General features: G+C 43.8%; 2 protein-coding genes and 1 long non-coding RNA gene across 5 annotated transcripts; 1 reads left to right on the top strand and 2 right to left on the bottom strand.

Moving 5' to 3' along the window:
• Nucleotides 1–908: 908 nt before the first annotated feature.
• Nucleotides 909–13,928, bottom strand: mtcl3a (MTCL family member 3a). The gene is made up of 6 exons (XM_069693136.1): nucleotides 13,353–13,928; nucleotides 8,319–8,618; nucleotides 5,718–6,308; nucleotides 5,362–5,441; nucleotides 3,311–5,171; nucleotides 909–2,315 (listed from the first exon to the last, which is right to left on the bottom strand). Exons 1-6 carry the CDS (start codon nucleotides 13,524–13,526, stop codon nucleotides 2,079–2,081), a joined length of 3,243 nt encoding a protein of 1,080 aa, XP_069549237.1. The 5' UTR covers nucleotides 13,527–13,928; the 3' UTR covers nucleotides 909–2,078.
• On the bottom strand, nucleotides 13,432–22,830 carry LOC138617831 (microtubule cross-linking factor 3). 3 transcript variants are annotated; one of them, XM_069693139.1, is made up of 13 exons: nucleotides 22,724–22,830; nucleotides 20,967–21,761; nucleotides 20,542–20,766; nucleotides 20,268–20,426; nucleotides 19,427–19,498; nucleotides 18,768–19,087; nucleotides 18,375–18,534; nucleotides 17,919–17,988; nucleotides 17,185–17,731; nucleotides 16,961–17,090; nucleotides 16,515–16,828; nucleotides 15,479–15,554; nucleotides 13,443–13,520 (listed from the first exon to the last, which is right to left on the bottom strand). In XM_069693139.1, the coding sequence occupies exons 2-11, from the start codon at nucleotides 21,699–21,701 to the stop codon at nucleotides 16,718–16,720; spliced, it is 2,529 nt and encodes an 842-aa protein (XP_069549240.1). In that variant the 5' UTR covers nucleotides 21,702–21,761; nucleotides 22,724–22,830; the 3' UTR covers nucleotides 13,443–13,520; nucleotides 15,479–15,554; nucleotides 16,515–16,717. The 3 variants fall into 3 exon arrangements, with proteins under 3 accessions (XP_069549238.1, XP_069549239.1, XP_069549240.1); XM_069693137.1 differs by lacking the exon at nucleotides 15,479–15,554 and having other exon boundaries at nucleotides 13,432–13,520; XM_069693138.1 differs by lacking the exons at nucleotides 15,479–15,554; nucleotides 22,724–22,830 and having other exon boundaries at nucleotides 13,432–13,520; nucleotides 20,967–21,970.
• On the top strand, nucleotides 14,506–15,796 carry LOC138617832 (uncharacterized). The gene is made up of 3 exons (XR_011310684.1): nucleotides 14,506–15,326; nucleotides 15,519–15,572; nucleotides 15,717–15,796. It is a non-coding gene; the product is annotated as an uncharacterized lncRNA (long non-coding RNA).
• Nucleotides 22,831–26,155: the final 3,325 nt, after the last annotated feature.

A 26,155-nucleotide genomic window follows, 5' to 3' on the forward strand; every position in this document is an offset into this window, starting at 1 on the left:
ATATTTATATCATCGCAGGGATAGGATTTCTGGCACCACAACATTGTTGCACCTGTTATTTCAGTCAGCCTATGGGTGCCAGGTTTCAGGGTGAGGGGTTAGGTGTCCGTCCTTCTCAGGGCCGCGTGTGTGCTTGGCGGTGTGTCCCTTCACATGCTCATGTAAGTGAATGAGCGTATATGAGTGAGTGTGAAGCTACAAATCTGATTCATTTGCCAGACAGTGCAGTAAAATTCAGAAATGATACAAGTGTTTTTTTTATGTTTAAGATCAAGTAAAAAAAATAAATAAAATGATGCTCATTACCTCATCTGATGTAAACAAAATCATATTCAGGAAAAGAAAAGTATAAAACATTTACAGCAGAATTCAAACATACGTTACAAAAACCTACAAAAGCACAGACACACACATACTATCCCAGAGACAGACGATTCCTCTGCTGCCGTCACGCAGCTCTGCAGCCATCACTCAGAAGAAGAGATCACGGTGTCACCGAAGATGACAGCCAGCAAGATTGAACCGAGACGAGCCAGACAGTCATTTAGTTCGGGTGCTTCATCTCGGAGTTCAACGGTCACATAAATATTTATGTGCAAAGTTTCATTGATGTTCACAACTTATGATATTATTGCTTTACTGTAAGGCTAAGGATCGAGGATGTCCGGCAACAAGGCTTGGCAACTGAACAGTGGAAAGGTCGGCTTAGCTTGTAGTCTGGGGGCTAAATTACTGACAAGTATAATCACAAAGCCCCACTCAACTTCTGATATTCTACTTTATAACAACACTATCTTAATAATGTCTATTGCTGCTTTCACAAATTGGTTTAAGCTTCCCAGAACCAGTTTTAGTGTAATCCAAATGTAGGTACTCTGGCACGTGATGTGAAAAGAGAAGAGAAAGCATTAAGTCCTTATATTTATTACACAAAATTAACAGCAAAGGCATCACCTTCATTATGATTCACCACTTTGACCCGAAAAAAAAAAAAAAACATAAAAGTAATGTCCTGATATGTGTCTAATCAGATTTAGTAAAAGTACAAAAAGGGCTTTTCTATATCTTTCATAAGCATCATTGAGTATGTTATGCAAAAAGAAGGCTCTCATAGATGAGGTTAAATGTACATTTTGTTTGGAAAACATCCACAGTGGGTGGACAGAGAAAATTAATGTCATTACAAACAAATGAATGTATATTTCAAATCAGGAAACCGCATAAGCCTTTGGTACAAAGTTATTTAAAAAAAGAAAAAAAAGGAACTCGCATTTTAATCTGTTGATATCAAGTAAATGTTGTTTCTGCTTGATGAAAAAACGTAAAGCCAAACATGAGTTTAAAACAAAATGTTTGTCACAGGCAAGGTACAGTCCAGGCGTGTAGGTCATATTCAAGAAGGCAGGAAAGCGACGCTGCGTCATTCAGCACACAGAGTGATGCTGCAGGACTCTTTGCTTCGCTGTCTTTGTCTCTGTATTCGACATGATGCTGCAAATTGTGCATGGAACATCATACTTTGTGCAAGAAGCATTTAAACATGTTGCACAAAATAATACCAAATAAAGTACATCATCATTCTGCATATCACTTGTTCTGAAAGTCTGAAATGCAGTGAATAGATCAGAGGGAGCAGTGAGGGGTCTGTTGTTGGTAGATCTGCAAGGCTACACTAGTCAAAGCTAGAATCCAGACCTGAGCGTAGGATATGTTTTCAGGCGGTTGGCATGAACGAATGACACGTTGGCTGTGCTCATTCCTCGGAGAGTGATGCTTTCACTGTCCTCGGATGCTATGCATGATGCCTGGCCAGGTCATCAGTGAACTGCTGAATAAGTGAAGCTTCAGATCCTTTACTTGCCTTTCTTGGTCAGTGAAGCTCCACTGGATGCCACATACATTCTAACAGTGAGTCGATGAACTCACAACTAAAGCACTTCAGAGTCTCTAGTGGTGGAGAAGCAGTCTGGGTTTGGTATATACAACAGTAAAAAGAGGGAAAAGAAAAAGGAAGTTTGAGAGTTCGGAGGTTTTCACTGAAGGCATCTGGTTGGCTCAAACGCACGGTGAGATGGAGATCAAATGATGACTGTCTCTATGTGAAAGGCGTGTGAGTAGGTTAAGGAGGAACTGTGTTTCTGAAGGGGAAAGGCTGGAGGCACAACGGGCGTGGTACAGGGAGAGGAGGATGTGGAGGATGACGAGGTGGAGGAGCGGCTCGCCCATCGGGAGGGAAGGCGGCGGTTGGCTGGACGGGCAGGCCTCGAAAAGTTCTTGTGGACGGAGGACGAGGAGACAGAAGGCTCTTCATTTTCCTGTGGAGAAACAAATAGATTAACATTTTAGGATTTTCACACCGTCCTGTCTACAATCAAATTCACACACTCAGATACTTTACATTTTGTCACGTGTTCCATCTGTTGTCTTCTTGACCCTAGGAAAAACAACAGGCATATTTCAAATGGGAACACTTAAAAAAGCAGCACGCTCATGTGAAGAGGTCACAAGACGGTGCCTTTGCTTTTGGTCCGGAGGGAAGTCCATAAAGTCCCACCACCTACCCGCTCTTCAGAATCATCTTTTTATCTTGGACAGTGCTCCTCAGTTTGACTTTAACTAAACCGGTGCCTCTGATTACATTCTTTTCATGAGGTCAAATAAAATCAGCTTGATAATTGCTGCCATGACTTCTTTGACATTTGCATGACTTTAAAGCAGTGTAATCACTTCAGCTTTCTCATGCCTGTGGTCTGTCAAGGGCATTTAGTCAGCTGGCTTCTTGCAGATAGTTCTGTAATTACAACACAAAGGCCAGAAAAACACTTCCACTACGAGGCCCCATGGAAGGACTGAAAGATGAAAGACAAGCTGGTGCGGCCGATAGACCTCCTGCCTGGTTTAAACTTGATGTGCCACACTGCCAATTCCTTCTGTTGGGAGCCTTTAAGCAAAGGAATGGCCCAGATGCCCAGATTATAATGGAGGCTTTGGCCTGCTTCTGTCTCTTAGCACATACCAGAAATAAACAACGTTCCCACCGGAGCTGTCCTCAGTCAAGGGCAATTGCTTCATGTTTCACAATGTAATGGAACAAAATGAAATGTACAAGTTCATCCAGGTCCACTGGCACGACTGACCTTGAAAGAAATAGTTTAATTATATTTTAGACCAAACATAGTGCAGCCTTGCATGTTTTATTCCAAAAGAAATCCTCTGAATGTTAACACCTGCAGTGAACAGCACACCTGCTGAAAGGCAACATATCTGCATGTATGTAGTGTAGTGGATACTTCTGTCAGAGTCTACCCACCTGCACTATAAGCTGCATCTCTTTCACACCCATGGTACAGTGGCTGCTGAACTGTGCACGTGTGGTGTGTGTCTGAGAGGTGTGTGAAGTCTGTGTGTATCTCAGAGCAGGAGGTAGAGGGAGAGGGTCCATGTCCAGCATGTCCAATTGGAGGACGTCCTCCTCCTGCCTAACACTGAAGCTAGGGCTTGAAGGCATCTCGTTCTGTTGGCTCTGGTTCTGTTGCGCCCGAGCTGCACTCTCATAATTTTTCAGAATCCTTTCCAGTGCTCCGTAGTTGGACCTGGACCCCTCAGGCCGTGGATACGCAGCAAGAGTGAGGGGCTTCCAGGGATGGTCATTCATCATGCGAGGCCCAGGTCTGGAGGAGTCGGACTGGTAAGGAGAAACAGAACCATGTCTTGGCTGTGTCATCTGTCTTTGTTTGTTCTCGGCAGACGACTGCTGGAGTGAGACACCAGCTCTGGCTGGCTGAGGCTTCGCTCCATGGGGATTCTCCTTCTTCGAGCTGGAATCCTCCACAGGCTGACTTGGCTGGGTATTTGCAGGCAGGACAGGCTCAGGAAAAAGAGCCCCTGTGGCCGCTCTGGGTTGCGTTTTCCTGGAAGTACTGCTTGCTGTTTGAACTTTGTGCTTGACTTCACACTGATGAACAGAACTCTGAGAGGTTATTGTGGCTTCCCTGAGTCCGGCCTGTGTTTGTTCATGTGAAAGGACGGAAGGAGTTTCTTCCTTTATTCTGACCTCATGGGCTTCAGTAGCACATCTCATTCGCCTTGGTTGGACCTCTGAGTTCTGTATTGTGGACTCTGAGATGGAGAGGGATAACGTCCCATCAGGATGCGCACCCATGACGCTAGTGGTGACATCAGTGCAATGTAGCTGAATTTCAGGTTCTTTAGGAAGTAGAATCTCATCTAATGCAGTAATGACCGGTTGGCAACCCACAGAGTCGGCATCTGTTACAGTACAACTGTCTGGTTCCTCTACCCCGCGGCCCATCTCAGCCTGAAACAAAGTCCTGTTGAACTCAGCTGTTTTTTGTTCCAGCATTATGTTTCTTCTGGAGCCCTGGAGGTTGGTGCTGACAGGTGGTATTTCCAGAGAGGACAGGAGTAAATCTACAGGTAACTCTCTGACAACTGGAGGCATTTGTAGCTCACGGCTTGTTAAGCTCCCAACACCAGCGTGGTAATCTGAGCGCAAGTCTTTTGCAGCGCTCAGTATGTTGACTTCAGAGAAGCTTTTCTGGACTGTTCCATATGCAGACAACTTGCTGCTCGTACACTTGCCTGCATCACAGGACCAGCGGTTGTGGCAGCAGCCCATGTTACAGTTGGAGTTAGTAGGTACAGAGCATGATGCCATCACACCATCCATAAAAACTTTTCCTTCATTTTCTTGCAGCATAGCCTCAAACTTCCTGACAATGGATGGGCTGCTACATTTTCTGTCCCCTAAAACACAGGGGCTATGGCACTTCCCCACTGTCGTTACGGGGGATTCTGGGATGTGGAGTTCTGTGTCTGGATGGGTGGGAGCGCTCAGATTCCAGGAGGAGGAGCGGGGAGGGATGGGTGGGGCTGCTGTATCTATTTCAGGGTGTACTCCAGGGCTTGTCTGTGAGCCTCTGTAGCTGTCTGGGTCAGCGGTGTTTGTTGTCCGGGATTCGCTCAGCACGTCATCGGCCTTCCAGGTGTTATCCGGTGACAAGGTGATCCAATTTTCCCTCTCCAGGGCCCGAAGATCATCGTAGATCTGGTTGAGGTCACAAGGATATTCATCGACCTCCAGGCGGGTTTTATCATGGCCAAAGAGCATCTCACTTTCCTCGGGTGGACAAAGGGATTCAGATCGATTCCTGAAAGGAGTTAGAGTAAATTTACCCGAATCACATAACGAGTCCATGTAATTTACATCTCAGATATAGCTTCATTTTTCACTGGTTTTCAAGAGAGACATGTTAAAATACACTTTATTATTCCCTCGCAGCACTAAAACAAACACAACATTGACAGTATGTGCGTGATAAACCTCGGCAGATATTGTACCTCTTATCTCCGCTCTTCTTTCTGATTTCATCCTGGTAACTGCAAAGCTCCTCACTTACACGGGCTATCTCCTTCAGAGCCTGAGACAGAGAGAGAAAGACAAAGAGAAGTTGAATATTGTGGCTTATACAAATAAAACGTAGCGCTTTAAATTGGTGGTGAGGCAGATAAAGAAGATTGATTACACAAATCAACCAAAGACTGTTTGAAACGGGGGTACAGGAGAGAGAGTACAGAAACACTGCTTACACTGGTAATTAAACAAGTTTATGACTGTATCGCAAAGACAAGGCCAGAGATAGGAAATATACTGTCTATAAATATAGTTTTATTAGTCAACAGTTTGAGACACTCACAGCATTGAGAGCAGTGGTGTTCTTCTTTTTCTCGCTGTCGTAACTCATTGGGGACCAAAGATGACTTTGTTGTGGACCAACATGGATACTATTTTCATTCCCTTTAGGATCATATTCCTGTGGTACTCCACATCCAGGAGCTCCATGAAAAATAGCATCCAGCTCTGTTGTATCCACAGCTTCCTTACAATCAGTGGCTGAGTCTTGCTGCCAAATGCCTCCGGGTCTCAATTCATCCACAAGCTGAGGTTGTGAACGTTCATGCTGAGTGAACTGAGCGCCAACATTAAACCCACAGAGGCCGTCTGCCTGGAAACAGGTGCTGTGGTGACTGTTTCTGCCACCACAACCACCATCACCACTGCTGATTCTGCTGTGACCAAAGCCAGGTAAAGCTGGATGTCTGTTTGGTTCTGACTGACTGCTGCTGCTGCTGCTGCTGCTGAGCGGCTCGGAGCGGGAGTTGTCAGTGAGCAGACTGGAGCCTGTGCTGGTCGAACATATGCTGAGCCTATTCACGACCTCATCCACATCCCGCCTCCCGGTGTGCAGTGCGGCCCCCCCTCGCTTGGCTCTCACCTCACAGTACAGCTAGAAATGGTAAGAAGAAATAGGAATTAAGATTGATTCACCTATATTAACACACTTTGACAACAACAGGTTTTTAAGTAATGAAGGAAAAGAAACATTGCCAATAATTGAAGAAACTATCTAAATATGAAAACTCAAAGTATAAATACATTTTTGTGGTCACATTTTATCTAAAGACATTATCAAGTAAACCACTATACAACTATTATCAGACTAATGTGTTGCAGCCTACATTACAGTAGTACTTTCTGCAACTATTCACGGGATGGTTGGGATGAGATAAAAGACAGGAAATGAGTCAATCATGAAAGGCTCCGACAGTGTAAAGAATCTAAATGGAACAATATGATTATTCAGTACTATTCTGTATTCATTCACTGCTTACGCCTGACTTCTCATCATCCTAACTAATGCTGGATGATGAAAAGTCAGGCAAGACATTTTTAGATCACAGAAGATTAAAAAAAAAAACATTCAAAGAATTCCTTCAAATAAAATTGGATAACCTCTGGCCTCCTACCATGGCAATCTCAAAATAGTAACTATTTCATGTTGACTGGGCTCCCTTCCCATCACGCAATGTCTAGATGGGACTACTGCCTCTTAGCCTGCTTTAGTCCTCTGTTGTTTTCCTCTCTCATTTTCTGGTCTCACAGGGGCAAATGAGAGCCACATGTTCTTTTCATAGCAAATTGTTCCAGTGCTTTCGCTCTCTGTCCAACTACTTGGGTATGGCTTAAAAAAACAAAAGAAAAACACACTAATCTGCTCTTCTAGGCATGTCAGATTTTAATCCGCCGGTAGACTTGGGATTTGTCATCTCCCATGATAAACTGTCTCTTTCATTGGCTTTGTCGCTCATTTCTAGGCCCATTAATCCATTTTGAACTTCTTCCCTATCTGCCCTGTCCTATCTTGTTATATTTTCCTGTCTATTCATTTTAATCCAATCCCTCTGTTTTTCTCCCTCACAACTTGTTAAAGAAGTTACACTTTCTTATTCGTTTTCAGAATAAATACATCTGCTAAACTTTGCTGATGAATGGATACAATTTTTTTTGACCAGAAACAAGTTCCTCGTGGTGAATGTGACTTCTTCAGATTGCTAAAATCCAAAGATTTTTACTGTCACATAAGATCAAAAGGCTCTACTGTTATGTTGCAGCAAATTATCACTTTTGAAAAACTGGAACCAGCTAACTTATTGCGTTTTAGTTTGAAAAATAATAATAAATTAATTATCTCAATTATTGCCAATTCCTTTGAGTCATCCAGCTCTCACCGACACAATCGGGCACATTTCTAAGCATGAAGTTGTGCTGACTCATTCAGCTTTCTCTTCAGAAATGCGTGAATTTTAAACAAGGGTGGAACGAGGGGCATCTTGTCAATGCACTCTCTACTGGCCAAAAATGAGGCAAAATGAAACCAATGACTGTCTATGAGTAAGCATTTCTGTTTGGATCTTCAGACTAACACCAATATTGTCCACCTATGGAGGAGTATATTTTTTTTTATCTCTTTTAAGAAGTGATTCTATTGTATGTCAGCTTCCCTGTCGACTCCACTCTAAGTCAAAGACTGATTCATTCACTACCTTTGTCTCAGTACACAGAGACCAGAGAACGAGCAGAACTCTCACCCTCCTCCTTCGCCTCCTTCCTTTCCTTAAACTTGACGTTTGCACTGATCAGGGATGTTGTTTTGACGGTGTTGATGGTGAACAGGATGTGTAGGAGGGGAGTGTTACACACTGCGGGCAGCTCAGCACATAACAAGCCATATACCACACAATTTAGGTCAAACATTCTCAGAATAATGGGCAATTAAAAAACGCATGAATACAAAAACAAATGTTTGGAAACTGTATTTCATGTTTTTGAGAGTGTTCTGATATCTACAGTCTTGCCTTACTTTGATCTAAATCCAGCATCAACCACAACCCAAAATCTTTTAAACCTTGAAAAAATGTGGCTATATTCTCATTTAGACACACTCAGAGCATCTTACCTGTTCTATTTTCCTCTGCATGTCCTTCAGCTGGCTGTCCCACTCTCTTCTCTCCGAGTCGAACCTTTCCAGCAGCTCAGCCTTCTCCCTCAGCCAATCCCTCTCATTGTGCTCCAGGCGACAGCGCAGGTCCATGGCCGTTGACTGTGTGTTTACCAGGATCCTCCGCTGCTCTTCCCTCTCCCTGCGGAGCATTGAGGTCTCGCCTTGTTGTTCTCGAGGACTCCGTGACGGCACACAGCCAGGACCTCCTGCTGACTGGACCCCTCCGCTCAACCCAGTAGTTTCTCTGTCCTCCAACTGAGAGAAGACAGACAGGGAGTGCAGAGGGCACAGAGGAGGAGAGAAAAGTGAACGGCGAGATGGAAAAGAAACAGTGGGAGAGAAGTGGAGAAAAAGGAAAAAAATTGCAGTTGGACAACCAGAGGACGAGAGACAGATGACAAGACACCCAAGTCGGGGGTGGGAGAAAATGTTAAAAGTGGAATTAAGAGAATGAAGGAGTGGCAGGAAGAGAAGGTGGAGGAAGTGGGGGAATAATGCACCGTGGGGATGAGTGTGAGTGGGTTCATAGGAGGGAAGAGGGAGAAAAGACAACAGATTGAACAGTGAAAATATCCTGCAAGAACTAACACACTGGGTTCCTGGGTTCAGGGTTCATTTTTCTTTTCTATGGTACTTCACTAACACAGGATACAGTGCAGGATATGGCAGATTCTGGCCTGGCAAAATATGTCTGTAGATGTGGCCTTTGTCAGACGATACTCTGGTGATCCGGTTTTTAAGAGAAACACAGTTTCATATGCAGATAATCTCTCAACACAAATAAGAACAAACTTTTGATTCATTTTAACTCTAACTTTAGAAAAAATGCCAATCTTATTGGGTCCCTTTTCAATGCCCTTTTCAAGTAAAATACCATGGGCATTTCCCACGGGATTTCCCCTGTGTTAGGACCAAAGCCTTCAGATGAAACAATGTTATCACTTCACTAAGAATGAAAAGAAACCTTGCAAAACTGAACTGAATCAGACTGCTCCAAAGTCAGACTCCTGAATTCACTTAAAAGACTTCTTTTTTTTTTTTTTAAACAAAGTGAATTTGATAAAGTATGTGTGACCTCTCATTATATGGTAATCATGTTGGGAAAAAGTCCATCTGAAATGTCATGTTGACAGAAAATTATCTGATCTAGTAAATGCTCTTTTCAAGAAATGGGAATAAGGGTGTGTTTTAGTGCATATATCTGTACATTCTGTGGTAAATGTGCCTTTTTGTTGCTAGTAAAAAAGCAGAAAGAAATGTTGGCTTTGTTACTGGAAGGAGCCCAAGACAACGCCTGTGCATGTGCATATATTCACGTGCCTCTGTTTTTGCGAGTGTGTATGTAGTTTGTGCATATGAGCAAACCTGAATGTGTTATTTCAGTGTTCCGCCACAGACATCAACCAAATCCTTCTTACAAGCCTCAGTCATGGTGCTATTTCTGCCTGTGGCCTGGGGTCAAGAAATTATGGAGTAGAAAAACAAGTCAAACCATTCTGTCTGCCTGTGGCTCTTAAAGTTCTCCACAATTAGAGATGGATGATGATGATGGGTGCTGTCCACAATCTATTTAAACATACAAATGTAAACAAATAGTGAAAATGCAAAAAAAAAAAAAAAAAAAGATGCTTGGATTTATAATAAAGAGCCAAACTCCACACTGATTGATTGAGACAGGAAATTGTCCTTATATTCTGCAGGAACTGCACTTGTAAACAAAGGACTCAGATCACCAGTATCACACCTAGCTCAGGGAAACACACTCGCAAAAATACACATTAAATTCAGTCTTGAAGAGCCACCTCCAGCTGTTCTTGGCCACCCTGACGGTCACTGTATGGCACAGGGTATATAAAGGTAACTGTGTCACCAGGGTGACCCACTATAAATAGTGGACACACAGCCTTGTACAATGTCACATTCCGCAGGGAGGCGGGGAGCGAGGTAGATGGAGGAGGGGGAGTTGGCTGCTAAGTCAGAGTGAGATGTCTCCTAGCTGCCAGCAGCATTCATAAATCAGTGGCATGCGGAAAAATATGCCTGGAAATATCCAGCCTAAGACCTTGGACGCTTTCTTGGTATTTAGTGGTAGAGGTGCCCAAAAAGGATGTGGAAACAATGTACAGTAGTGACATACAGCCATAGCCCACAGGGCAGAAAGGTGTGAAATAAATCTCAACAGAACATACAACTGGTTGATAAGCTGCCACACTGTTTATGCTTAACTGACTTGCATGGGATTAGAGCCCATAATATAGGGCAATGCTATTTTATGACATACAGTATCAGCTAATCCAAATTCAAACCGATACACTGATATGGCTGTTTGAAGCTTCCTTCAGTTTCTTGTCCACTCAAATGACAAACATAATAAATCAAAAATGTGTAAGATTTGTTTATATCGCAGTTCAGTCAATCTTTCCTGCTTCGGCACCGATAAGGATTTCTTCACCATGACAATGTCCAGATGCCATTTCACTTACAGGTTCCCTAAAAACTACCTCAAAAATCAAACTGAGTGGACCTGGGTTCTTAACTACCCACTACCTCTTTAATTCATAAACTTCCTCTCTGCGGTGGGGTGTTACTACTCTTTACTTTCTTCAAAGTGCAGTAATAAATGAGCTAGCTGTGCAGATAGCAGTTAAATACAAAAAAAGTTCATTATAAAATTTTTTTAAAAACTGTTGAGAGAGCTGAACCAAATTTGACTGTATGACTCAGTTGATTGCATTTAAGGGCTCCTGTTCTATAATTCATTTTCAACTCGGTACTAATCTGGATGGCCATCAGGGTAATCCGTACTAACATTTAAACTGCCCTAATGATTACCTTCTAGCTCATTAACTCCCTCTGCTTTCACTCTGTCTGAGCTAAAAATGGGCCGTCGTGTCTCCTGGTACAGTGAAACAAAAGTGTGGAAAATGAACGAGGACTTTCTCACCTATGTTGAAACTGTTCACAGTTCACTTCGAAGTGAAATGAAGGAACACCCATTTTACTAGACTGACCTCCTTGCATTGATTTGCATACAGTCTAAAATCACAAGCCACATTTGATTTGTTGGGCAGTTTGTATATTAATCAAAGAATTGAAACTAAACGGCAATTCGGTCCAATCCAACACTATCTTTTCTATTCTGTCAAAATGTTGCATTTAACAGTGGATTATAAGGAGAATGATTTCAACAATCAAGTAGAAAATCAACAGCCAAATTGCATATAATCTTACTTTGCTGTACTAGAAGAAGACAAACATTTGTTTATGGACAATTTTTGAACTTGCCCCATGTGAGAGACAAGTTAGTAACAAGTGTGTAAATTAGTGGTTTGATTACTCAGCTGAAAATGATTTCAGAAAACCTGGCTTGTGTTTTGAACCTTATGTGCAGTAGCACTTGGTAAATATGTACCCAAAAGTATAAACTGTGGCAGGATGTGGCATCAAGACAAAACCACTTTTACAATGGAGCTAAGCCTGCTCTGCATGGCTTCACTTCAAGTCACATTTCTCTTGGTCTGTTTCAGCATAAGAAACTGTATGTGAGTGTCCGCATGTGTGTTTTCATGTTAAATTACTGTACATTTGAAATATTCACACACACAATCAAGAGCACTTTGCAAATAAATAAAAAGGACCGTGAGACACTGATGCGTCCTGCCCTAAATAAAGCTCTCCGAAGTGACAGGTAAACTAACTAAATGATTTACAAACACAACGCAAAACAGTAACTGTCTGTTTTTAAATGTCTCTTTGGCAGCCACACTGAGAGAAGGCTGGTGAGACAAAGATAACAGCTGAAGTGACTTTTCACATAAAGGAAATAACATTGTGGTAGTTAAACCATCTCTGTGTGTGAGAGATCTGTGATCTGGTAAAGCCAAGTTACTGTTTAATTCCTCTGCTATCAGTGATTTCTCCCTTTTGCTCTGCAGCATCATTGCACCACCTTGCTAATGTCCAGCACCATATCATTGAATTTCTGAGCTTCGTCACTGCAATGAGACAACAAAAAGAGAGCTGTGAGAGAGGGGTGAATGCATAAACGTTCACTGTTAAGTCTGTGATAGGGATCATATGGGCTTCAACTGGCAGATAAAGATGGGGTGTAATAACATCACAAAGAAACTAGAGATAAAACAAGCACAGAGACGTGCAAAGACAGTCAGCACACAGAGCTGAAACCTAAATCTGAGCAGATTTCACGGAAACAAAAGTTTTCAATTTTTTGATCTACAAAGACTGAACAAGTCTCATCCGGTTTAGACGTCTACTTTAGGGCAGCCAAAGAAATTCTCATAGAACCAGAAAAAAAAAAAAAAGAAGGTAAATCCTTAAAGCCACATTGCTTTGAAGAAAAGCTATGCATGGTTGTTCAAGTGATCCGTACACTGCCTGACACAGCATGGCACTGGTATGCAAACTTAACTATTTTCTGCCCATTTCATTGCCAAAGTAGGCCAATATTTCATCTACTGAGAGCTGGCTGTTAAAAGCCAAGTTGGGTGTCATTGTCTGGCTGAGCGGGGATAACTAATTTCGTCTCCTCTGTGCAAATCTTTTGTCTCAACTGAGGCTCGAGTTGGATGCATGCCATGGTGACTTATCACCCTGCCATATGGGTGGTGAGTCCAAGTTGCACCACACTGAATGCCAGACATGCACAGACATGGGAAAGTGGTAAAGATAATATACACAAGAATCTAAATTACTGAAACAAAGCCGTCTGCCCTGCATGGGCAGTGTTGCACTTAAGGACTGCTGCAAAACATGATAAATGTGACTGCTTTTGGATAACTGCCCTCCCAACTTGTGCACGCACCTGCACACACACACACACACACACACACACACACACACACACACACACACACACACACACACACACACACACACACACCACTATCTAATGCACCAAAGTTATTTGTTTGCTTTTTACAGCCCAAGACTCAAAATCCCACCCGTCCAACAGCATCATCCCTCACCTACCTGCGCAATCCTGCATTTGAGTTCAGCTTTCTCCAGCTCCCAAGCACATCTGTCTCTGGTATACTGCAGCTGGAGCTCACTCCTCTTCTCCTCCTCTCTCTTCACCTCCGCCTGCACTTCCTCTAAAACCGTCTTCAGGTCCAGCAGAATCCTCCTGTTCTCCCCTCCCTGCATGGAGACACAGTTGGCAGCAAGCCTGTCAATCAAACATGCCAGATGAGCTGTCTGCAGCGACAGCACTGCTGTTCAAATCACGATCACGGAGGAACCAAGAATGAAATCATTTATTTGTAAATTACAGCGTTTACACTGATATATCAAATAAGGAAGTTTTGAATTGGAAGGAACGCTGTGGGAAAACTAGACTTTTAACTTATAGACTGGCACAGAAAAAAAAATGCATCATTTCAGGAGACTGCTGATGCCAAATGCACACACAACTATATTTAGCTTTCACAGGGGTGGTCAGAAATTCCCAATTACTTGTATGTCAGCCACTTCTCTCAACAACGTCTCCTTCTCGCGCATCCATTCTTCTTTGTCCTGTACGTGTCGCTTTTTCAAAACCTCAAATTTCATTTTTAGCCGTGTGTGTTGTGTTTGCTGCTGCTGCTGCTGCGGGGGCTCGGGACCCGGCCACATTTGTCCCCGGAGGATCTCAAACTGGGTTCCTGCTCCACCCTCTCCTCCGCCTGGTGAAGCGCCAAACTGGGGCTCGTAGATCTGACTGAAGACGGTGGGTGGAGAAGAGATCCTCCTCAGCGGGCTGCGGCTTTTGCCACTTCCTCTGTCTGCCCTCTCCATCCTGGCGCATGGGACAAACTCCCATCCCTGAGACGGGACGTACCCCCCGCCAGCACCGCCCCCACCGTGTAGCCCCGAGCCGTTCATAAACGCAGTCCACATATCTCCAGTACATTAAAATAAAAATTAAAAAAATTAAAAAAAAACAACTTAATCGAGTAAATTATCAGTAGCCGATCACCAAGCTATTCTGTAAATATCCATTTCTGCTCTGTAAAGTGTAGATTGGTTCAGTTCAGCACACTTTCCCATCAAGTTTTTCAATTATCCAAACCCGGCCAGATCCCCCGTCGGCCACACAGCAGCACTCAGGGCAGCAGTCGCTGCGACGGGACCGGACGCGTCGGTCCCCTCCATATCTTCACCGGGACAAAAGTCCAGCCGTCATTCGGTCGCCAGTTCCCGCGTGGTTTTCTCTAAATATCTTCCAAAGGTCTCCTCGCTGCTCCACAACGGCGCTGTTTGCTTTTCACACGTTTTGTGGTGATCTCGGGCCGCTCTCCGTGTCGCGCCTCTTGGCCCCGCTCACAGGCGGCGACAGACACCCGGTAACCACCCGGTAACCACTCCGCGGCGAACGGGAGAAGATCCCCAAAATATCAGTGAGTGCTCTGATGCAAGAGCAGCGGAGTATTTTTACCCCCCCTGTAACCACGAGTTTATTTTCCTGTAGCCAGATAGCTGAGCGGCGCCTGGACGAGGCCGCGCGGGAACGTCCGTTCATCAACACCGGACTGCTCTAATTACGTCGCCACCTTGCGCTGTACCCATGGCAACGGACCAAGTCACGCGTCGCGACGCGGGAGACTGAAACACAGCTGAGAGCAAACCGTCACTGACAACAAACGACTTCTCACGACCCAGGAAGAAGAAACCGGTCAACTCAATATCAGCTGCTGTCGCAAATAAACCCGGGGTGTCTTACCTCGCCCGTAAACAGAGCCAAGTTTGTCTTCCTGTCCTCTTTTTGTGGGAGTCCTTCCTCCCGCCGTGTCTCATCGAGCACGAAGGGGGACGACTACCACGAGGGGAGCGACGGCGGGTCGGAGTGTGTTGATCCGGACCGAGAGATAGCACAAAGGTGGCTAGCAACTACAGGTCCACTGGTTGTAACGCAGGGCCTGAGAAAGTAACTCGTCCCGTCGTTACTGCAGCGGAGTAACGAGCAGGGTAAGTAGAAGTAACGCGAGTTAGAGGTAACGTTGACCTCTTTTTTTAAACGTCTGTCTGTCAAATGTTCCGCTCAAGCGCACACACAAAAAAAACAACCAACAACAACAACTGCGCAGCACGTGTCATTTGACTGAACACCGGACCCTTACCTGCTCTTATAATATTGTAATGAATGTCCTCATTCATCAGCAGCTTCGGGAGGATGCATTTCAGCTGAAATACTGTCTGAAGAGGACTGCAGAGGTTAGTCAAAAACAACTGGAGAGCGAGAGCCTGCAGCTGAAACGATGCTTTCATTAACTGGAATAAAATGTCCCTTTCTCTCTCTTTCTCCCCCCCTCCTCCCCCTCCCTCTCTCTCTCTCTCTCTCTCTCTCTCCCTCCACAGCTGGCCCTAATATGTGACGTAAAACATCCCACCGGTGGGATGAAAGAAGTGGACGGGCCGGTCCCCCCCACCCCCACCCCGGTCCTGCACGGTGGTCATGTCCGCTGGTTTAAACAGATCCTTCATAGGAAAAACCTTTGGCTTGATTTTTCTGACCCACCTCAGGACCTTTTTTTTTTTTTTTACACAACCCTGAAAGTCACATAAGCACAATCTAAATGTGGGTACGATGCCCACATCATGTCGCCCACGGCTGTCTGGATGATTTGTTACAGTTGACATTTTGTCATGATTCAGTACAGTTACCCAAGATCCATAAACATCATGTTTGTTTGTCAGACAGTTTGAGTGTCAATGTTATTGTGGGAGTGTGTGTGTGTGTGGTCTGTGTGTACACAAACTTCAGTATTTACAAAGTACTCCTCATGGATTTGATTATTGCTGTGGTCACATGAAAAATGTACACATACAAAGTAAAAGTTGGATTGGTCAAGAAAATCATATAAACTTTTGAATTTACAGACATTTCAAACTGTAGGCAATAATAAATTGGTGCAAAAGCAACAGAAAAGGGTTTTTTTTTTTTAGCACCTCGACATTATCGGTTCTTTGCACTTACCAACATCGGCGAAAGCGTTTCCACAGCATTTTTAAAGCTAAATTAATTGTCCTACCCTAATTAACAGGAAAGTGAGACATGTCAATCAAACACAGCCTATACCTGCCCACACAGTCCTGAGAAGAAATTTACCTTCGGCAGAGCAACTGAAAACACAGAGAATTTAATGACATACTCACCTAACTCGCTCCAAGGTGTGTAGTCTCCAATAAAGGTTGAAAGCATCTGAGTGGCTTGAGTCATACTTGGAATATGATAATGTCCTGTACCTTGAGTGACCTTAATGTGATGTGTTCAACATAACAAAATTGAAATGAATGAATAAGTAGAAAAAAAAAGGAAACAATGAAAAATATATATAATATGATACTGAACATGTGCTTCACAGAACAAAGAACAGGGTGAAAAGAAATACCAATTTAAAAATGGTGGCGTAAGAGAGTGAAGAGAACAGAACAAGAATGAGGATCAGCAAAATAATGGGCTGAAACATCTGGATGGATGACAGTTAAATGAAAAGGGGGGTGGTGGAAGGGAAGAGCAGAATAACAAGCGGTCAGAAGAAGAAAAGTGCATGTTAAGACAACATGAAATGGACCGTCACTTGTGCGATTGCACAGCTTACAGACAGTGGCTCCTCTGTTTGTTTGTCGTCCTGTTTGGGGACCTCCAGCCGGTCTATGAAGCTCTGCAACTCCTTCCTGAAGGCCTTCATCTGGGCGTTGATACGATACAGCAGCTCATGCTCTCTGATCCTATTTGAAAAATCATGCAAATTAGAATGCAAGGTTTGCACAATACAATAACAGCGGAGAGATCATTTATAATACTTCTTTGTGTATTAATTACCTGCCACCCTCCTCATCCTCATCCAGTCTTGCAAACAGCTCCCCAGTGTTGACGTATACTCGGGCCTCAGCGATGATAGTGCTGGTGTCAGTGATGAGCCTATCGATGGTCCGACCCAGCCTCTCCGCCTCGATGCGGATGTCTATCATCTGTTGTCGGTCCTTCAGGCTTCTGGATAAAAAACGGCTATCTACTGGTGAGTAAAGGGAGCGCGTCGGGGTGAGGCAGCGGATGTTCCTCACCTCGTCCGAGTCACTCTCCCCTCCAATGGGGCCCTCGCGCTTGCGGTGGGGCGGGAGGAGGCGAGGGGAGGAAGCAGAGGCCGAGGGCGTGTCGTCGTCCCGCCCTCCGTCGCTCTCCGCGTCACTGTCCCGGGGGCTGCTGCGGATGCCCAAGTGGGAGGCCAGGTCATAGCGCTGCATGTTGGAGAGCAACACGCGGTTCTCGTACTGGAGCTGCATGACTTTGCCGCTCAGTTCATTGATCTGCAGACGTGCTGCTTTCAGCTCCTCCTGGAGGGCCTCCAGTTTAGCAGGGTCAGCTCCTCCTTGGGTTGAAATGAGGCAACAAGGAAAAGTGGAACACCTCCACAAATTAGACTTTAATGCGCATATCCTGGAGGTTTTATGAAACACATTTTTAAGCTGTAAAAGGAGAGATATCCTTCCCTTTCTCTGCAGTGCTGTTCTATTACGTGCAACAACAACTTATTGAGAGATTAAAAACAAACAAACCTCCTCCATGTCTTGATCCAGGTTCATGGGATCCAGCCTTGTATTTAAGTTTATTGAGCTCATTTGTCACCTGAAGATGAAACTGAGTCTTATTCCCATGTTTGTTTAGTATGAATTCAGATAGCAGACAGCTTCAATGCTTCAAAGTCACTGATGATACCAGAAATAGCAACAAATAGGAAAGAGGAGACACGTAACATCTCACATTGCTAAAATTAAAGCAGTGTTGTGTAGCAGAGATAAAACTGGGCGCATAAACTATCAGTCTGCTGCATTTGCGATGGAAATTATTTAAAGTTTTTCAGACAGAAAAACTGTATGGGGCATTTTATACATTTTATAACTTGTACTTTTAAAGCAGTGACTTTGCGTAGTCAAAACTAGTTTCTTCTTGACTCAAAAGAAAGAACTCTTAGGTGATTTTTTTATTTTTTATAGAAAGTCTACACCACCCACCTTTTTGTTCTCTTCCTCTACATCTGCTAAATTCCTGCGGAGAAGTTCAGCCTCATCCTCCACCAGCTGAAGCTGCTGCCTCAGCTCCGACAGCGCCTCGCCCTGCTCTCGGCTCTGTTGACCTCCACTGCTCGAGCCATCCAGTCCTGATGCCGCCAGACTAGGAAAACAGAGAAAAGAAGCACTGATAACTATGACATGTGGTTTGCTGACCCAAATCTTTTCTAGTTCTTCAAAAAACAAAGGTTTCAGTTACTTTCTGTGTCACAAATTGCAGATTTCATTCTCCACAGTGTGGGAATATGATGTTTTTCACTCCATAAAAGCTATCACATTTCTGCCAGCTTGGTACTAGTTTATTCCTCAAGATTTGAATGAATAAGTGCAAAGTACCTTTCCTCCCTCATGTCGTCCAGCTCCGCCTTCAGCCCCCTGTTCTCCACCTCCAACTCTACAATCTTCCTCCCCAAGATGTTAGCCTCCTCCTCCACCAGGCGTAAGCGGAGCTTCAGCTCAGACTCTCGGGTGGTGGGAGGCCCTCCGGCCTCACCTTTAGACAGAGGGCTGTCCACGTCCCCGTAGAAGGATCGGTACTTCTGCAGCTCCTGCTCGAGTCGATCCTTCTCTTTGTCAATCTTTGCCATCTTTTTCCTCATCAAGATGGCTTCCTCCTTGATGAAGGCTAACTGGCATTTTAGATCCTCATTGTCCTCCTGTGAAGAGTGAACATTTTTTATTTTTTTTTTGTACAGTGGTTTCAGTGTTTTGAGTGCAAACTGTATTTTCAGACAAACTTTTCTTGTGTAATCAATTGGTAACTTGTTTAAAAAGCTTACATTCCTGGAAATAATTAATTGCCTCAGCATACATTGTAGTGGAGTAATGTGGTGATGCTCATGTTTTTCCATCTTACTTTCGCCTGCTTTAAATTATGACTCTCTGATGCCCAGTTCTGCATATTACATTTTGTTTTCATTTGGAAATTGCATTGGAAAATAACCTCATTATTAAGCCTATACCTTCATAATTTAATAATGTAAATGCTGACTCACCTCGATTGGGGTCTGTGGAGTCTTTCTTTCAGCTTTCTGCCCATCCTTGCTTCCTTTTCTTTTTAGTGAGAGCTGCAGGAAACAGTGGTTACATCATCATCATCATCATCATCACTCGCTTGCTGTTTTCTTACTAAAGGCAGTGATATCATCCAGATTTATGGAACACCGAAGGCTCACTAATGGAAAAACAGGACTGCTTAAACTCACCCTCAAGAACACTTCTGGTAAAATATTCAAATGCAAATCAGAGGTGCTCTCAGTGAAAGTGTTATTTTAGAGCCTTTAAGTGAAATACAACCCCAGAAAAGAATCACATTTGTGTATCTCACAAAATGTAAAAGGACGTTAAGACACAAATCTGTGATGTTACTGCAGGGCAGTGGGGGCTGCTCCATTGGCAGTGAACAGGACACTGGTTTTCTGATGTTGTGCTTAACCAGACTTATCTACAACTTGAGGTTTGTTTTACATTTACTTTTTCCATCTGTATTATGGAAATTATTTCCAATTTGAGTCCATAGTCAAACCATCACCGCAAATATCGGCTGTTAAGTATGTCTTCAGCCTGTATGTTGTTGTTTTTTAAAACAATAACTTTTTTACAGCTATTTGCAGAAACACAGTTTAGAAAGTCTGATATAGAATTATGTAGTATATTGTAAACATTGACAGTTGTATTTGTCAGAGACTGACCACCATTACTGTCTTACAAACACTGCACTGTTCACCCACCTTTCAGTAATAGTAGATCTCAAATGGCATTTCATATTATCAACCTAACTTCTAGGCTTCAGACAACAATTTGCATTGGATAAGTGTCACAGAAGGTGCCTCTCACCTCTTTGGCTTTCTCGAGTTCATTTTGCAGGGCCTGTTTGGTGATCTCCACCTCTATCAGCTGCTGCCTCAGCTTCTCATTCTCCTCCTCCGTCTTTGTCCTCTTCTCCTCCACATTTTCCAGCTCATGGTGCAAGCGCACAGACACATCCTTCGCTACCTGGAACAGGAGCCAAAACAAAATAAACAGAGAAAGAAGGAAAGAAGGGAGTTACACTGATGGTTATTGATCCTGAATATACAGGGGGATGATGGTCGACTCTCCACAGGCGCACCTTAAGGTCTTGCTCCAGACTTCTAAGCAGCTCTCCATCCACTTGGCCGGTTTCTGTGAACCTAAGCCTCTTTCTCTCAGCCTTCTTTAGCCGATACTGGAGGATCCGACAGTTCTTGTTGGCTCTCTCCAGCTCTCTGCGCATGTCATGCAGCTGGCAGGCATCTTCTTCGTAGAAGGTGTCCCGCATCTCATCCATCTCTGCCCGCATCTCCTCGATTTCATTCTAGCAAAATAAAATGCATCCCAAAATTGTTAAACCCTGCATCTGTCCACAAAATTATCAGGCCCTCTCAAAAATATATTCTTCACTAGCACTATAACTAGGCTACCATACACCCTGCAGGCAAATACAACAGGTACAACTACACTGAAATTACCTTTTAAATGAACTGTCAAGCTTGAATCATATCCGAATCAGTTTACCTTGAGGTCATCGTTTTCATCCTCCAGCCTCTCGATCTCATCTTGCAGTCTCTGGTCTGGCTGCAGAGCCGGTTGTTGAGGTTCGGGGGACAGCTCCGGCTCTGACGCCGGTGGAGATGCTGATTTCGTCTGCATCTTTGTCCCTTTCTTTCCCAAGCTCTTATTCAAGTGAAACTGTATTAGCTCGGACTGCAAACATCCCTCCTTCCAGAAACCGGGTCCGCAGCCGACCGTGCTTTTGGAGCTCTTCTTGCTGCTACTTGTAGCCGCGGCGGCCTCTCCTCCTCTTGGGTTTTTGCTCCGCAGTTTGGGGGATTTGGATGCGCAGGGCTGGTCGGAGACAACCCGGTTCGGATCTGCTCTCGAGGGCGAAGGAGCATCAGCGACGAGGCGGGGGGAGTCCTCGGCGCCTCTGTCTGCCGCCGCCGCCGCGGGCCTGCTCAGCGTCGGGCTTTCAGCACCAGCAGCCTGGACAGCAGCCGCGCCTCTGACGGCAGGAGCGCCTCCGGCCTGCCGCTCCCTGCCTGTGGAAACGGGGGAATGACCTCGGCTACTTCTCCCTCCCCCTCCTGCTTGCTTTGACGTGATGGGCTTTGACGAGTTGCTGCCCTTCTGAGTACTTTTAGATCCAGTGTCTTTCAGCCCGGCCGGAGACGACGATCGCTGCTGCTGCTGCTGCTTCCGGCTGCTATTGTCTGGCTGCCGCGGCGAGTCGGCAGATGATGGGTTCATCATGGTGTCAGAGGCTCAGCTCATCTTCGACAACATCCATCCCCTTCACCAATATCCCTGCAGCTGGAAAACAATTAGCTTTTCAGGTATAAACGCTGCAAAACGTGGAGAGGGTGACACTGCTCTACAGGTCGATCAAATATAATCCAAGTTTCTGTCACTGATTAAAGCTTAAAGTAAAAAGAAATGGGAAAACAAGCAATTTTACAAAGCCTAATTAGGTACAATGTCAGTGCAGAGATATCCACCAGAGATTGTGCAGTCGGCCGTCAGCCCTTGTGTAATGAGATGTGTGTGAGATCAGCAGCAGCTCGGGTAATTAGACAATCCACATTCGCGTCATATGCGCCCAAAGGGTGGGCAGTGGGCGAGAAAGAGAGCAAGCAAAAGACAAGGTAATGTCATTGGCTATCAAACTTCAAGCAGCAGCCAGCCAATTAAACAGTGCTGCCTGTTAACAGCTGAAAACACCGGTTCTGTGGCTCCTGATATGAACCCCGACCGGACCCATCCAACAGAAACAAAGGATGAACCAGACACTTGATACTAAAAGAGAGGCATCCAGACTTACAGCCGTTTCCTGTCAGCCATCATCTTACATCCAACATGCCCGATGACTCAAATGGATGAAACAAAAGTGTCTAAAGCAACAAACAAAACGTCTTTTTATCCAGCTGCCCACGTGTTGGCAGTTTCTGCATTTTTATTTTGTTGCTTTGGTTTTAAAAGCACCAAGAATCAACTGTCGGTCATTGAGCTTAACTAACTGAATAACATTAACAAAGAAAAAAGCGCAATTCAATGTAGACGAATTTATTATCTTGTACAAATTAACATGTGGGAGCAGCGAAAGTAAATCCCACCTTAGAGGCCTGACAGATGGCTAGAGAACATAATGTGGATCATAATCAGACATTCGCCCTTCATACAGGTTACTGCTGTCACATTCATCTAAAACACGCCTGTGTGCTCCAAGAGAAGTCATTACCACGTGGAAATAAATAACCCCCAAATGCATTTCTTACCGTTTTCTGTGTTTTTGTCGGATGCTGAAAGGGTAGTGGTGATGGGGAGGCAGAATAGATGCTGACTCGAGCGCCTCCCGACCACCAAGCAACCTGTTTCAATATTCATGACATTACATCATCGCTGGGAGGGCCGGGGCTGCACGGAAATGAGCGCTGCACGCAGCAGGCTGCTCTCATTGGAAGAAAACAGGTTGCACAGACCGGACTGCCCTCTCTTTCTGTACGCGTCTCTCTGAACAATGATTGGACGCAGGCACTCGCAACGTTAAACACACCTTGTGTTCAGTCGTTTGAATTGCCCTTGGATATGGACTTCAATTAAACCCTGAAACTTTATAATACCCCCCCCCCTTTCCAAAATGCTCAGTAGTATGCATGGCCCTGCATTATACGTACTTCCATTAGTAAGCTCCATAACTATGTGTACTATGGTAAATTGCTTGTATTGTGTGAATTTCAACAGGGTAGTGTTGTCTCAAGTCGCACGGGCCGCTCTGCGCTTACCGGAACACACGACTGCAATACTTTAATGCATCACCAGCCAAAATATCTGCAAGCCTTTGTCTGCTCACTTTCCGAAAAATGAACGAGTTTTTGTGCCTCCCTCTTTCACGAACACAATGACCACACTTATGGCTTCCATCCATGCAACAGTGAAGGGGTGCTTGGTGAAGAAGTAACACTTTTGTATGGACCTGTACAGCTGACATTTGCACATTCCCTATGTTGATGGTAATTTCCTTAACCGCCAATTTTCGCAGTTTGAAAATAGGTAGGTGGCCCCTGGAGTCACACAATGACACAGTAGAGTGTTGGAAGTGAATTCCTACCCCCAACCAGCATTAAATAAAGACATGGAGCATCGAGCTAAGAGTTGGGTCACTACCACTAGTAACAGAGCGAAAACATCTGTGGCTTCAATTCAGTCTAACAGCAGAACATATTGGTGTCATTTCTGTAGGTATGTTAACATCGTATTTGTTATGAATATGCTATTTGTTTTCCCGTGAATGTTTAGTGCTGCTGAATTTAAACTACCATCAAATATTCAATCAGATGATACTTCCCATTTGTCAACCGGCTTCCTGTTTTCATTTCAAATTAATAACCCTTTGGCAGTTTGTGCACAATTCAGCCAAATCAGATTTCACTTTGTCTTGTTACTCTTTAACTGAAATTGTTGTTGTGAACATCAGCAATTATCTCCTACTATCTTCTATTCACTGAAAACATTTAAATGTAGTGGGCTACTTAATAGTTTTCTGATATGGTCCTATGCACACGTAAGAATTAGGGATGTACATGCACTTAACTTTTCCACTTCAAGCAAGAGGTGCACCTACAGCAATTCACTTTATGCCAGAAATTATAACTGAAAACTCAATGGACAATATGTGACAGCTGGCATTGAGCAAGAGCAAGTACAGCATGTTTATATAGAATTGAAGGTTTTCTGTCAGCATTTAAATTTGACCATAATGCATGATCTTTCTGTGTATGTCCTGCTTGTCCTTGTCATAACATATAGTTAGATAGTATAGTTTGAAAAAGTTTTACCAAGCGTACATGAAAAGATTGAAACATATTCTGTTGTTTGCTTATATTTAGACTTAAATTATTAGACTTTGGGTCGGTGATCACAAGTCCGACATCCATGTCATTCAGTCATGGACGCTGAGGTTGTATTTACAAACATTAAAAACTTTGGTAGCTCCTTGGGATTCATGGCTGTTGCTGTGTTATCCTCTCATGTTTATTTATTTTTTTCAAAATCACAAAAATGTTTCCATACCGAGTAGGAAAAACATTTAGTCTTTACAGAGGGGAGACTGTAGGCCTTACTTAATATTGTCAGGGGATACATAAGAAATTTAATTTGGATTTGTGTATGCCATTCATTTCTCTCCGCATTTCTCTGAATCTGTGATGTCATTATATGAAAACAGGAAATTAGAAAGATTTGATTTGAAAACAGGTTAGTGTGAGTTTTTTTTTCCAGTGGAAATGGTTACTTAGGACCATTTATTCTGCTTGGAAACAGGACAGACTCCCTCGGGCTCCTCGTGAACTCAAGGCATCTCCAATATGATCGAGTTATATTGTACTGTATTGGACCATGCAGGGCCTGACTCATCCGACCAGTCATTTGAAGATTTTAATTCTTGGCCTTGTGCCAACAGCTCCCTTATATGTAATGATAAAAAGCACACACATCAGAAGTAGTATAAGATTGTTTACAGATACACAGCAAAGGAGCAGGACTGGTGTTGTTTGCATCACCTCTATGTGCATAAAATAACAAGCACAGGAAGTGCCAGGGATTGACTTGGATTGAAAGCTTGGCTTTGCTCTGCTCTGAAAGTTTTATGGCATGAGTTTTAGCTTCAGTCAAGGCTTCAGTAACCACAGCTCTTGGCCTCCTTTACCTCTGTGCAATCCATTTGCTTCTGTCACTGCTGGCTTTTACAGCACTATACCTCAATCTGCTCAAAAGCAAGACGGCTCTCTATTGTAATCACAGTTTGATTATCAGACAAAATGCTGCAGCAGCCAATCAGCCAGCTTTGGGCAAGAACAAAGATCTATTTCCTCTGAATAGGATAACAGATGTTTGGGGTCTTACACTCCCTTTCACGTGACATATACATGCATTCACCACTTCCCCCACCTCGACCGCCCTTATTGTGCCCCAGGACTATTCAATCATTTGCTTGCATTAAAGTGACAGATGTCTGCATCATGGAGGCTCATAGTCTGAGTCAAGATGACTGGACTCTGCCTTGTCTAAAGTAAAACAAAAGAAGGTGATAGTTGGTTAAGAAGGAATCATATCATGATCTGAGAAGATTTCAGTTTATTTAATCCCCATAAAATGTTGAATCCTTCCACACTTTGATAGCTTCCATATTTTACATTGAATCTTTAGATGAAAACATATTTATTGTGAATCAATTTGTGTCATAAACAAGTCCTGCTACCAGCAGAAATATTAACTTGTTAAACACGTTATACATGATTGGATGACTAATTAAAATTGACCTTTTCTGTAGTGATAACAGGACATTTAAATTACAACCAATACTGTCACTGGTTTGCTCTTTTTTTATGTGTCCATATTCTTAAGTCTTTCGCTACTAGCTCTTGTGGGAGCACAAGAGTTGCTATCAGGACAGGCTATGAGAGGACTGAGAGGGAGAGTGAGGGAGAGAGAGGCCCTGATGAACATCCATCTAAAAATAACACCCTCATTCATCTCACATATCCAAGTCTCGCTCTGATCCTGACTTCCTCTATTATTCACAGCCACCCTTACCCCAGATCATCACAGAAACACTGTGTGTAGACAGACATCCCAGGCGGTGCACTCATCACTGTTTGACATTATCAGCAGTAATCTGCAGTCTCATGTTGTAGTTTCAGTTAATCCTG

The sequence above is a fragment of the Brachyistius frenatus genome, unplaced genomic scaffold (genome assembly GCF_029030835.1).
Source record: "Brachyistius frenatus isolate BFR_SWC_R1_liver_20210118 unplaced genomic scaffold, ASM2903083v1 Contig_14, whole genome shotgun sequence".
NCBI lineage: Eukaryota > Metazoa > Chordata > Actinopteri > Embiotocidae > Brachyistius > Brachyistius frenatus.

Excerpts from the sequence above, each read along its gene's own strand:
- mtcl3a (XM_069693136.1), bottom strand. The coding sequence starts at position 13,526 with ATGCAGGGAGGGGAGAACAGGAGGATTCTGCTGGACCTGAAGACGGTT. Across the intron at positions 8,619-13,352 it reads TCAAATGCAGGATTGCGCAG|TTGGAGGACAGAGAAACTAC; the intron begins GTAGGTGAGGGA and ends GTCTTCTCTCAG. Across the intron at positions 2,316-3,310 it reads AGATGCAGCTTATAGTGCAG|GAAAATGAAGAGCCTTCTGT; the intron begins GTGGGTAGACTC and ends GTTTCTCCACAG.
- LOC138617831 (XM_069693137.1), bottom strand. The coding sequence starts at position 21,701 with ATGATGAACCCATCATCTGCCGACTCGCCGCGGCAGCCAGACAATAGC. Across the intron at positions 19,499-20,267 it reads AACTCGAGAAAGCCAAAGAG|CTCTCACTAAAAAGAAAAGG; the intron begins GTGAGAGGCACC and ends TGTTTCCTGCAG. Across the intron at positions 19,088-19,426 it reads CTCCACAGACCCCAATCGAG|GAGGACAATGAGGATCTAAA; the intron begins GTGAGTCAGCAT and ends CACTCTTCACAG.